Raw genomic sequence first — 13,113 nt, forward strand, 5'->3', positions numbered from 1 at the left:
TATAGTAGTATAATGTCTATTATAAGAAGATAATAATGGGTATCAAGTTAAGTAATTAGTTTCTTGTTGAAGTTGAAATACGTGCAAAGAAACAATTGAAAGTGTCTTGAATATGGGTTGATATTTAACACGGTTTACGACCCACCAATCCAGTTACAAAACAATGGTAATTGTCTGTCGAAATCGAAAGTTTCAGCGCGAAATCTTGGATCTGTTAGCATCATGAGGCAGAGCTGGTATGTGAAGCAAGACTTTGAAGCAGAGCAGGGCTTATGTCGGTTATTAGTGTCATGTAGATTTCAGATTTAGAAAGAGAGAGTCGGTGAGGCGGTGTGTCGGTGGGAATAGGGTTTTAGTGGCTATATAAACTAAAACCCTAAGAGAGGTTGTGCCTAATTCTCACGAATCTCTTGTGTAACTTGTTTGCTTATCATAGTAGAAATCATCACGCCGTTGTCGCCATGAAGTAGGTCTCACTAACCAAACCACGTAAATCTCTTGTGTTCTGTGCGATTGTTCTATACTTTGTATTGCTTTTTTTGGATTACTTGCTTTCGTCATAACAGAAAAGTGAACAATTATGTTGTACAAAGCATGTTAGAGTCTATTCACTTATTGACCTTACAAAGAAATTTTTTTTATTCAAATGGTTACTTCGTTTGGAGATCCATTATAGTTTTAGAAAAAATTATATATAAAGAATTCTTCGATTAAAGAAATAAAATAAGTCAAGTTTGAAGAAGTTAGTCATTGAATTAGGAAAGATAAAAACAAGTGTGAATAGATGAGACTGATGAGAGGATTACTTTGACATAAAAGATTGAATACAAATTAAAATCGTTCATTTTCTAGTTTTTATGGCTGCATGGGCCTGATGTTTAACTCCAAGGACACAATGACATTTTCTATAAGACTCGTCCACTCTTTTCTGACATCTTCCTCGGTTCTTATTAATGGTCGACCTAGCACATCTTGCAATGTCAGTAGAGGTATTAGACAAGGTGATCCGCTCTCGCCTTTCATTTTCACGGATTTGGAGTGAGGCACTAGAAATTCAGAGCGTCATGTAATCGTTGTTTTTTTTTTCGGTGAAATAGATAGCATTAGATTAAATCAAAGCGTTATTACAATACTTATTGACTAGAATACAAGGTACATTCATCCACACTTTATCTCTCCGATTCTTCCTGGCCCATTTCGCTAATTTGTCTGCATTTTGATTCAGCTTTCTCCCAGTATACTGAAATTTGATCTTCTGGAACTGTTGAATGTAAGACTTGATTTTCTTTATATGCAAGATAGATTGCCATTGAACTGCCTGTTTGTCATTACGAAGATGATTTATAAGATTAATGTTATCACTTTCTATGATGATGGATCGGTGATTCATCTCTTTAGCCCATTCAATTCCAAGAAGGATAGCCTTGGCTTCACTTTCTTCACTATTTCTCGCTCTACTAGATTTGACTTGTGCTCCGATGAATATAGATTTATCATTATGTGCAATCATGCTAATTCCCATATTAGAAGAAATATTAGTAAAAGAGGCGTCAACGTTAATTTTTATCATATTATTCGGTGGGGGTTGCCATTTTTCATCAGTTGAAGAATTTATATTTCTATCCTTATTACTAAGTTTTTTGTTTAAGTTCGGGTAATTTTCTATCATTTTTATAATGTGTTGCAACTCATTTATCTCATGTTGAAAGCAGTGGTCACACCTAACTTTCCAAAGCACCCAAAGAATAAAAGAAAGATGGATGTTTCCTTTGGTGTAGCATAGATTCCCATTCTCTTCCCATGAGAAAATCCAGTCCGATATGGATGTGATATTCTCCGAGATTATGTCGAAATAGAACCAGATGTTTTTAGCTAAGGCACAGTGTAAGAGGGCATGTTCAATAGATTCAGTAATATTGCAATTGGGGCAGTTATACATGTTTCCTATATATTTTCCAATTCTGCCTCTCACTGGGAGAGCTTCATTGCAGACCTTCCAAATAAAAATTTTGATTCTAGGGATGATCGGGAGATTCCAAATGAACTTCCAGTTGCGTGTAATCGGGTTGTTCATTTATCTCATGTAATCGTTGTTTCTTCCTCAAAAAATGACATTTTTTATACGCTGGAAGTTGTTTGTCACTACGTTAGACTCATGTCAAGTTAAACGGAGAAAGATATAACTCAAGATATATGTGTAACATGATTGGACTGGTGAAAAATGTAATTTTCAAGGGATATATAACATTCCAAAGTAGCCATCGTTGACCTTCCAAATACCATATATAACCATAAGATCTTCATAATACTCCGTATTTTGTATTTCATGATATATTACGAAGTTTTAAAATTCATTGTCGTTTATTGTAAGGTTATTTTCCGAATGACCTCGTAGTTTGTGACTAGTTTCCTGCATGACTTTCTAGTCTATGATAAGTACCCAAATAGCTTCTTTTCTGTCATTTCAATGCATTCATTAGGAAGTTTACTTTTCACGTTCCTACAATACTCATTAATTTTTATTTTGTCTTGTTTTATTTATTCCCCTTCTTTCTAAATCTCACCTCATCACCTTCTCCTTGTCTCCCCTCAAAATAGTTACTCCTTCCGTCCCATTTTGTTTGGGTGTTATTCTTTTTAAAGAAGTCCCAAAATATTTGTTCACTTAGTTGAAATAAGACTCATTTATTACTAGTTTTATTGATGTTTCCCAATCTACCCTTACTTTTAGTACTAATAAAAAATTTCTATTGGTTCTACACTAGTTCCTAGTTTTCATTGTAATAATCTAAAGTAAATATGGGTAATATAGGAAAATACATTTAGTTAGGAAGCAATAAATGAAAAACCTTAATAAGTTGAATCTCCCAAAAAGTCAAACAAAATGGGACGGAAGGAATATAATGTTATCATCAAAATTTAAAGGCAAGTTGTTTAAATAGTTCAAATTTTCACCACCCGTATATAATCTGCCCATTGTTTTCCTTAACATCACTGAACTTCTATTTATCTAAAAAAGGCACCTGACTCTCAAACTGTGAAATCAATGACTATGATTCAATTAAAATTACACGGAAATTTAAAAATGAAAACAGAGAGAAAACATAGGATTTTGATTTAGGTTTTTAGTTTTTTATGGGTAAGATTTATAGGGTTTTTGAAGAATGTAAGAGAAAATTATAAAGGGAATGAGAAGTTTAAGAAGAAAAATGTGTCGGTTTTGTTCTTTGGAATTTGGGTTGTAATTAATTTGTCATGCAGAGGAATTGGCTGAAAAATATATGGAAGAAATCGATGCAGCCAAATTTAAAGGGAGAAAGACAAAAACGGGCAAAATCGAAGCTACGGGTATCACAATTGGACAAAATTTTGAACGATGGTGCAAAATAACCTCCGCTTATTCGCTGTCGCTTTGCCACAATCGACCCACTTTGAAGGTAACATTCCACCATTTAGGTCCTCATAGCAGACTTTTAGTAGTTTTTTTTACTAGTTCTAGTAAGTTTTAGTTTAGGTAGTTTCTTATTTTCTTGAGATCCTAGTGTTTTATTTTCTTAGAAGTTGTTACTTGAATTTGATTAGGTTTACGAAACCTTAAGGCTTAAATTAAAAAAAAACAGATTTTCAGTGTGCAACTGTGCACCCTCCCCTACGATTAAATTAAAAAAAAAAAAAAAACCGCCACATGAAAAAATAAGACTATCAAAGCGGCCAAATGAGCTAAATGAGGGAGACATCACAATTGATCCAGAGCATGGAGCTCTCTACCCAATTTCCTCCGATGATTTTATGTATTTTTATGGTTTTTCTTTGGCCTTTCTTTCAACAACAACAAACCATGAAAAAAAATAGCACATATAAACCAAAGGTTGGTTATTTCTATGTAAACAAAATACACAAAGTAGCAGACTACCACTCAAAAACTAGAAAAGCTAAATAAAAGTTCAGCCAGCCTTATGGAATCAAATAAGACAGAAAACCACATAGAAGGATCTCTATATAGCCATCCTCCTTCCCCATTATTGCTGTTCCTTATTTTTGTCACCATTGAAACCAAATAACATAAAAATGAAACAAGAACAAGACAAGTTCTTACTTCAAAATAGCTGATTCTTTAAATAATAAACTGAAACTAATCTGTATTTATTGGCGTGCTTCAACCCATGGTGTATGAAGGAGATGGTAAGTTGATAACAGTGCTCTTAATCTTGGTCATCATGTTTATGCTGTTTGTTATTCCTTGCGAACCGATTCCGCTGTCCTTTAAACCCTGCGCACACAATTGTTATCTCTAATTAAATCCTGCATATTTGTCTCAATATTAGTTCTAGTGTCGTTGATTTCGTAAGGCACCACTCATACCCACTGGCTAGTTCCACATGCTTCAAGATTTTCTCTTGTGGCATGGGCCTGCCTCTCCAGCTGATTAATCTAGGCGAAAATCTACAAAAAGACCTAGCTGATATGTAAGACAAGGTGTTATATTATAACCTAAGTCTGGAACTGGAAGGTCTTTCGAAGCAAAATAAGACTAGGTGCCTTTCACATGAAACTTCTGCTTGAGAAAATTTAAGCGCATTGAGTGACAAAGCTTTTCGAGTAGGTTCGCATAGCCTTTATTATAAACGAATCCCTTTTACCATTGGGCTTGGGCGGTTAACATAGGGATGATAGTACTTCTAGTGAATTCATATTTGTTAGAGAAGACAATATGTCATATAAGGATAAGGGTTATTTCCCATATGGCCCCCTACTTTGTGACTAGCTTCCCGCCTGGCCCCCCACTTTACGAGAAATACCCATATGGCCCCCTTCCGTTATAACACCGTTACTCTCTCTCTTCCATTTCTTTTCTCTCTCCTCCAACATGTTTTCTCTCTCTGCCACCTCGTCAAAACCAGCCACCTCATCACCTTCTCCAGCGAGGTCGCCGGCCGGCCAAATTTCCGGCCGGCGACCTTCAAATATAAAAAAAAAAAATTTTCTTTTTTTCTCTCTCTTCTCTCTCTCTTTAAAAAATTTTTTTTTTTTTAAATTCTCTCTCCTCCCTCTCTTCTCTCTCTCTTCTTCTTCTTTCTCTCTCTCTTTCCCCCCTCTCTATTCTCTCTCTCTCGACCTCCGGCGTAGTCGCCGGAGGTCGAACAGACTGTTCTGTTCGAACAGAACAGATCTGTTCTGTCGAACAGAACAGCAACTGTTCTGTTCGACCTCCGACGAATTCGCCGGAGGTCGAGAGAGAGAGGGGGGAAAGAGAGAGAGAAAGAAGAAGAAGAGAGAGAAAGAAGAAGAAGAGAGAGAGAGAGAAAGAAGAAGAAGAGAGAGAGAAAAGAGAGAGAGGGGAGAGAGAATTTAAAAAAAAAAATTTTTTTTTTTTTAGAGAGAGAGAGAAGAGAGAGAAAAAAATGAATTTTTTTTTTTTATATTTGAAGGTCGCCGGCCGGAAATTTGGCCGGCCGGCGACCTGCCGGAGAAGGTGATGAGGTGGCTGGTTTTGACGAGGTGGCAGAGAGAGAAAACATGTTGGAAGAGAGAGAAAAGAAATGGAAGAGAGAGAGTAACGGTGTTATAACGGAAGGGGGCCATATGGGTATTTTTCGTAAAGTGGGGGGCCAGGCGGGAAGCTGGTCACAAAGTAGGGGGCCATATGGGAAATAACCCTAAGGATAATGAACCAAATGCCAGAAAGTGTAAGCTAAACATGGAAAAAACAGATTTACCTGGAAAGGAAAATGATCCGGCCCACGAGCTGGGGCCGAGTTTATTTGAATAGTTCCTGACTCCATTGCATCACTAATCAACATTGCCTTGTTTATATCTCTTGTGAATACACACCCCTGTATTTCATTTATATCATTAGCTTATAGTAATCACAATATATCACATTTTCAGAATCTTAATTCTACATCATTAAACTGCTTGAACATAGGAATCCTGGTGTAAACTATGAAGAGAAACTACGGTAGTGTTTACTCTAAGCCAGATCTGAAATCTGACGCAATGTCTGAATTGACTCGAGTCAGATTTTAGAATGTTTGTTTTTGTCTGACTCTGATGTTTGCCTCGTCTGAGTGGGTGATTTGGGGTCTATTTGATTAGGACAAGTCAGATTCGGAGAATGAGACAAAAAAATAACTACCACTGTTACCGAACAAGCATTCCGAAAAAAGGAACCGAAAAGGCAAGAAGAATTTCTATACCTGGAGGCCAAAGTTGCTAGCATTACAATGGTTAATTCCTTCTTCAACAGTTTTGATCCTAATAACAGGCAAGACTGGTCCAAAAGGTTCTTCCCATGCAATTCTCATTTCAGGTTTAACATTGTCTAATAGCAATGGCCAAATAAGATTTCCATCTCTCTTATACTCTTGACAGAAAGTTGCACCTTTTTGCTTAGCATCCATTACCAAACCCTCGATGAAATTTGCCGATGACTCTGAGACCACCGGAGTTATATCACAGTTCTCCTCTGGTGGGCCAACTGTCAATTTCGAAACTTTCGCCTTCACTTTCTCGACAAGAGTATCAGCTGCAGACTCCATGACTAGAACAACTTTTACAGCAGTACATCTTTGCCCACTGCAAAATTAGTGTAGAATCAAAGTGTTTAATTTGCTGAATTGCTTTTTTTCTGGGTTAGTTTTCAATTTGGAAACCAAAAGAAGTGAAGAAAGATCTGTGATAGTCCCACATCGCTTGGGAGAGGGTAGGGAGCTTAGTAAGATAAGTGTCTGGGGCCTTTTAGGTGGGCTCCTGGAGTTTCCACCTGGAACAAAACCCCGTACTCGTTGGTGTGTGGGCCTGGGTGACAAAGGCGAGGACTATATCTACAATTTCTGAGGCTTAGGGGCGTAAGAATATACCTGTAAGAAAAACCTCCTTTAATGATATTCGCGGCCACTAAGTCTAGATCAGCATCTTCAAGAACAATACAAGCATCTTTTCCACCTAACTCCATTTGAAGAGGAACCATTCCTGCCTTTTTTGATATTGCAACTCCAGTGTCTCCTCCAGTAAAGCTACAATAACCACGGATAACTAACGATATAATTCTCGTAATGGGTAACAAGGTAAAATATAAAAAAAAAATTATGAAACCCGAGAAAGTAACTAGTTGAAGACTACCTTATACAGTTAACTCCAGGATGCATTGTGAGAAAATCACCAATCTCGGAACCTTTTCCAGTAACACAGCTGATAAGGCCTTTGGGGAAACCAGCTAAGTGAAAACAATGTATCATGTGAAGAGCTGCTACCGCACCCTGGAATAGAACAAACAATTTAATCGAAAATCAAAACAACATTGCTAGACCCATTTGAGTGTATGATCGACCCGGGCTAATTAGTGTAAACCGAAAGGAGTTCTAACTTTCAAGCACATTGTAAGGGTAACCATTAGTAGCCTCGCCCTTGAAACAGAGTTGAAACTCTGAGTCAAGTAGTGTTTGATATTTTCTGTAGTCAGATCTGAAATCAGACTCGAGGTCTGAATGGACTCGAGTCAGAACTCAGAATGTTTTCTCTTGTGTTGACTAGTCTAAATGTCTTATTTCGATTGACCTTTTGTCTGTCTGATTTAGATTATTCAGATTCAGACAAAGAGAAACAACAACAAAAAAACGTCACCTTAGCTCGTACGGAGGAATTCAGCGATGTTATACCTGAGTTGGAGGCTTAAGCACAAGAGAGTTCCCGGCAATCAAAGCGGGCGCAATTTTGGAGACAGCCAAGTTAACAGGATAGTTGAAGGGTGGGATTGCTAATACAACCCCAAGCGGTATCTGCAATCAAATTCGATGAAACCAAAATCCATATATAAATATAAGCCTATTAGATCGATAAAAAAAACTATAGTGGAGAAAGAAATCTATCTGTCCAAATTCCAAACTCGAACTTGTTTTACAAACCAATATAAGAATCTTTTGGTTTTATATTCCAAGCCATCTAAGAGCTTAAATATCGATATCTCTTTCCAAACGACATTTCTCTATAAATTCGCTTATTGTTATTCACTCAAAGGATTCTTATAGCTATCAAATTTTCACTCATCTTCATTTTGTTACTTCTTGAGTAAGTACTATTTCACTAATCCATTTGAGTTTAGCTAGTTGAAATACACTAGATAGTGATATATAATGTTCATAGATGGGGGGGACATCTTGAACAAAAATGACAATTCTACGACAACATTTTTGGGTCGTCATTCAGTCCTTAGTGATCATTTAGAAGATTGTAATAGACAACTTCTTCGAAAATTTTCATTTAATAAACATGGGCTTTAAATCATCATTTTTTTTTGTTGTTGAAGACCTTAATCATCTTATTGGTTTCAACTATATACTGATATACTTAACCTTTGTAAAATATTAGTCATTACTTATTGAATGGTAGGTTATGTCATGAAAAATAAGTTGGCTCATAAGAGCTAATGCTGGTCCAAACTATCAATCATCCCCACCCCATCCATTGCTCAAGTAAGAATAGGTTGAAGATAAAAACTAACATCTATAGTTTGTCTACCTGTCTTATCCAAAAAATCAAAAGATGGACACACACTCTCTCTCTCTCTCTTTCTCTACATATCCTGAAAACTACCCATATCCATGGTAGCCACTTATCCTTTCACACGTTTTCCTTTTTATCTACAATCCAATCCATTACTCACCCAAGAAGACCAAGTATAAAGTTTTAAGTTGGTTGCTCAAAAGCCTCCTCTTTTTATTAGTTTCATCCACCACCACCAAAATTTAATCTCAACAAAGGGCTATTATTGGATGAGGTCCCCACTCACAAAAGGATAAAAAAAATTCAATTTCTACCCACTAGATTTTATGATTTTCAATATGGTTAGTGAATTTCATATTGGTGTGACTAGCCCAAATAAGTTAGGGAGTAGCAAGTTATTTATTTTTAAAGCCAAATGACGAAAATGACGTTCGGCGACTAGACTATAGCAACAAGAGCAAACCTCTTGAGCTTTTATGAAGAGTAAATTACTCTATACAAGAAAAAAAAAAGACAAGGAGTAAATAAATTACTGAAAGTTCACTCGAGACTTTTAAATAGTGAAGATTAAGTATTTATTAACTGTCCGAACAATTACTAGCAAAATTTATAATATTGTGACAAAAAGCGTGACAAGTTATGTAGTCATTATCATGAAGTGTTGTAGTTGAGCAAGATATTCATGAAGTACTACTAGGTCTAAATAAATGTCACTAGACATCTTAAGGTTAACCTACTGTGTGACTTTGAAACCATACCATAATACATTTGATCCAAACTAAGCACCCATTTGATGTGGGTCTACTATTTTGTTTCTTTATAGACTTATAGTTGTTAACCACTAGAAAATTGCCACATGCATGGAGAAAACAATGTGGGCCTACACAAACACATGAAACATGCATCAAATCATAATGAAATGAAAATAACATATAGTTTTGATGTTTTTGTTTGATTGTAGTTGGTACCTTAGAAACAAGGCAATATTTAGACCTCTCATTACCAGGAAAGCTATCTGAGGTTAGAAACTTTCCTTCTCCCAATATTCTCACTCCTTCTTCACCACAATAACTAACCAAATCTCCTGATCTCACAACCTTCAAAATTAACACCCACACAAATTTAGAGATAAAGGGTAAATATTTAAAAAAAAAAGTTATTTTTTATTCAACTTCCTTTATGACCTGTTATTTTTCGTAAATTTAAATGTGGTCCCCTATTTTAATGTAAATGTCATAACTACCCTTCCTATATATATTTTTTCAAAATAAAACATATATAAATAGAAAACATGATTTCCACCTCACATCTCTATTCACCAGACAAACTATATATAGGAAGGGTAGTTATGACATTTACATTAAAAAAAGGGGGTCATATTTGAATTTACGAAAAATAGGGAGCCATAAAAGAAGTTGATCACATAGTAGGGGGCAAATAGGAAATAACTCAAAAAAAGAAAAAGGTGATTTTTTGAGTGATGGTCTAGGATCATGTTATTGATAGTACGTATAGTCTTGCGAAGCAGATGACAAATAAAATTATGAAAATGTAACGTCTCGGAAAGTCATTCATGAAATCGCCATATAGAACTGGTCTAGCACTACTAATGAATCTTGTCACGCCACGTCGGCCGTATTTATTCTGGCGATAAATCTTGTCTCGCCATGTCAGCCACGATTCAACCGAGAAACTAGTCGGGTATAGTCTCATTTTCACTAAAGTTTCTAGAGAGAGAAAGAGGAAAATATTTGTGTGACCTCAGTGACAGCATCTTTAGCAGGCTTAGCAATCTCCTTAACAAGACATTCAGCTATAGGTGCTTTATTTTCTTTAAGAATGGCAGCAGCTTTGTGAAGCATTTCAGCTCTTTTCCACAGTGGTGTCTTTGCCCACAATTTCTGTGCTATTTTTGCACTCTCCATCACTCTATTCACTTCTTCTTGTGTACATGCTATAACAACAACACAAAATCAAAATTCAAACCGAGTTGAGGTGAGTTGAGTTAACTCAGCCGATTCAATACCGATTCACCAGACAATTATCATAAATTACCCATCCATTGTTAAATTCAGGTGGTAATCTGAAATGGGTTGTGAAAATTCAAGGCAGACCGAGTCAAAAACTGAGTCAAAACGTTAACCCAAAATGCCAAAAAAAAAACAGAGGAATTAGTAATGGAATTTGTCATAGTACCTTGGACTTTGTATTGAGTTTGTCTGGTGGTAGGGTTGATAATGGCAACAGATTTTCCAGATGAAGATTTCTTCCAAACTCCATCTGAGTAGTATTTGAAGACATTGTCTTCACCTATGATATCTGCAAAAATACCAGTCCCAGCCATTGATTGTTCTAGAGAGAGAAAGAGAGTTAGAGAGAGAGAGAGGTGGTTGAAGAAGTAAGGGGTGATTGAGAAATTGTGGACGGATTTATAGAGAAAGAAAGGGGAAGGTCAGACACGCTTCTCCAATGATTTTGGGGGTGTATGGAAATGGAAGTAGGAAGGTTGATTCGATGGTCTTTAGTTGAACACGTCAGCTCCTCGAATTACTCATTATCAATTGAATTTGGATTTTACCCCAATTTGGTACATTAATTTGAGGCGCCTTTAGAATTCTCCTAGTTTTAATGGTAATAATCTATTAAAATTAGAAGTAAATAAAATTAAAAGAAAATCCATTTTTAAATTAAAAATATTTGAATCAATATGTAAAAGAAATATCCTTCGGATTTATGCCATTAATTCGTCGGGCTTTAGGTTATTAATTCCGCTGAATTCCAGACTAGCAATAATTCGGCAGTTGTTGTACCACATTTTAATGCCTTTGTAATAACTAATAACCATTGTAATTAATAATCAACAAGAATATGTAAAAGAAACTAAACATGCGTGTTAAAATGTATTGAAAGAAACAAATAAATAGTTTGTAACTGCTCGCACAACAAGAAATCACTTGGGGTTCATAAAAAAAAAATATATCACTAGGGGTTTTCACGAATGAAATTATTGGGCCGAGCTGGATTTGAACCAGCGTAGACATATTGCCAACGAATTTACAGTCCATGATATACAAGCATACTAGTTAAAAAGCCACATTGGGTGTAGCCTACAACATGTGCCCAATACGCCTATGTTACAATATGTTCCCAATTTGACTATTTACTCTTGGAATAAACTCTAACTTTAACTTCTTCAACCAAAAGGATAAAAGAACAGGAACAAAGAAGAGAAACACAAAGAGAGGTCAGTCCGGATCAGACTTCCTTCCCATCGAAATTTACTATTTATAGAAAGTTAAATATATTAAGCATAGACTAACTTGGTGATCCAATCATGTATTCTTTATCTATCACTTACTAATGATTTCTTATAGTTCTTAAAGTGGCTTTGTACTTAATAATGACAAAGGATAATCACTCACATTTCTTTAGCTAGACTATTTTTTAAGTGAATATATTGAAAACTTTTGAAAGTACTAATTATTTATTTTTGTTCCATTGCTAGACAATATGTGAACTTATCGCATTTGTTTGAAAAACTTTAAAAGGGTAATGATGGGATTTTTTTCATTCCACCAGCGAATAACGTATGGACGTGTCACTTTGTTTAGGTCCATTTTAAGCTCGTTTCCAAAACTTTGATGTTAAAAGCAAGCCTCAACATCTTTTAATGGAGAGTGGGTGTACATAATATCATTTACTACTCTATACACATAGGTCTCCCATTATGTTGGAACTCCACCTCCATCATATGTATTGCAGATAAGGAAAAGGGACAAAGACAAGCTTACCAATAAACCCCAAGTTGAATCAAACTTATGGGCTGTTCATTTGGAATACAACCTCAAAATCCTTGGTCTTGTTGTCAAGTGATAGTCTGTTATCTTAGAATATTCCTACAACCAGAATCCCATTCCTTGGGTTGTGGTGACATGGGACTGGACTAAATTATTGAGCAGGCATAGTAATATGTTGGTAATAATTTAAGTTTAATATTTAGTGAGGAAGTATTTTGGATGAATGGCTAAAATTTTGGTTCATTGGGGCTAAGTTATATTTACGCATGCGGCTTTGAACGTTCTGTTTTATCGGATATGTAGCTTCTAAACTAAATGTGCTCGTAATTTATTAAGTTTATGGTGTGTTTGGTTGTAGGATTCCTAAGTAGGATTCATATAAAAAGTGGAATTTGGTAGGAATCATAAATCATTGGTCTGTTTGGCTACCAAGAATCCTAGGACTCTTGAATTCTAAGGATTCCTAATTCCAAAATTTGTATTGGACCAAAATCCCACCCTACCCCCTAGGATTTGCTAGGATTTCGGATTAATGAACTTAAATTTCAAACTTAAAATCAACAAAAAAATATTTCTTTCTACAAAATCATTATCTTTTTTCAAAATCATTATTTTTTTCAAAAATCATATTTTTCTAAAGACGTTTAAAAGTACTCAAATAATAATAAATCATAGGATTCTTAATTGTCAAACAAGCCAAAACATATTACTTGGATTCATGAATCCGTGGAATCATGAATCCCAAGGACTCATGAATCCTCCCAAGGACTCATGAATCCGCGGATTCATGATTCCGCCATCCAAACACACCATT

At 35.7% G+C, this 13,113-nt stretch overlaps 1 protein-coding gene across 1 annotated transcript; it reads right to left on the reverse strand.

The window, feature by feature from the left end:
* Positions 1–3,858: 3,858 nt before the first annotated feature.
* Positions 3,859–11,174, reverse strand: ALDH11A3 (aldehyde dehydrogenase 11A3). The gene is made up of 9 exons (XM_086666287.1): positions 10,699–11,174; positions 10,263–10,456; positions 9,471–9,599; positions 7,659–7,778; positions 7,123–7,259; positions 6,861–7,016; positions 6,198–6,576; positions 5,718–5,834; positions 3,859–4,270 (listed from the first exon to the last, which is right to left on the reverse strand). The coding sequence occupies exons 1-9, from the start codon at positions 10,844–10,846 to the stop codon at positions 4,157–4,159; spliced, it is 1,494 nt and encodes a 497-aa protein (XP_086522413.1). The 5' UTR covers positions 10,847–11,174; the 3' UTR covers positions 3,859–4,156.
* Positions 11,175–13,113: the final 1,939 nt, after the last annotated feature.

This window comes from Eschscholzia californica, unplaced genomic scaffold (assembly GCF_041429995.1).
Source record: "Eschscholzia californica isolate CP2 unplaced genomic scaffold, dmEscCali1.0.p SCAF_3, whole genome shotgun sequence".
In the NCBI taxonomy this organism is placed as follows: Eukaryota; Viridiplantae; Streptophyta; class Magnoliopsida; order Ranunculales; family Papaveraceae; genus Eschscholzia; species Eschscholzia californica.

What these genes read in the sequence shown, in the direction of transcription:
- ALDH11A3 (XM_086666287.1), bottom strand. Translation starts at nt 10,846, where the DNA reads ATGGCTGGGACTGGTATTTTTGCAGATATCATAGGTGAAGACAATGTC. An exon ending in CTAAAGATGCTGTCACTGAG is followed by an intron (nt 9,600 to 10,262) that starts GTCACACAAATA and finishes TTAATTTTGAAG; the next exon opens with GTTGTGAGATCAGGAGATTT. An exon ending in CGGATCATTTTCCTTTCCAG is followed by an intron (nt 4,271 to 5,717) that starts GTAAATCTGTTT and finishes TTGTGTGCGCAG; the next exon opens with GGTTTAAAGGACAGCGGAAT.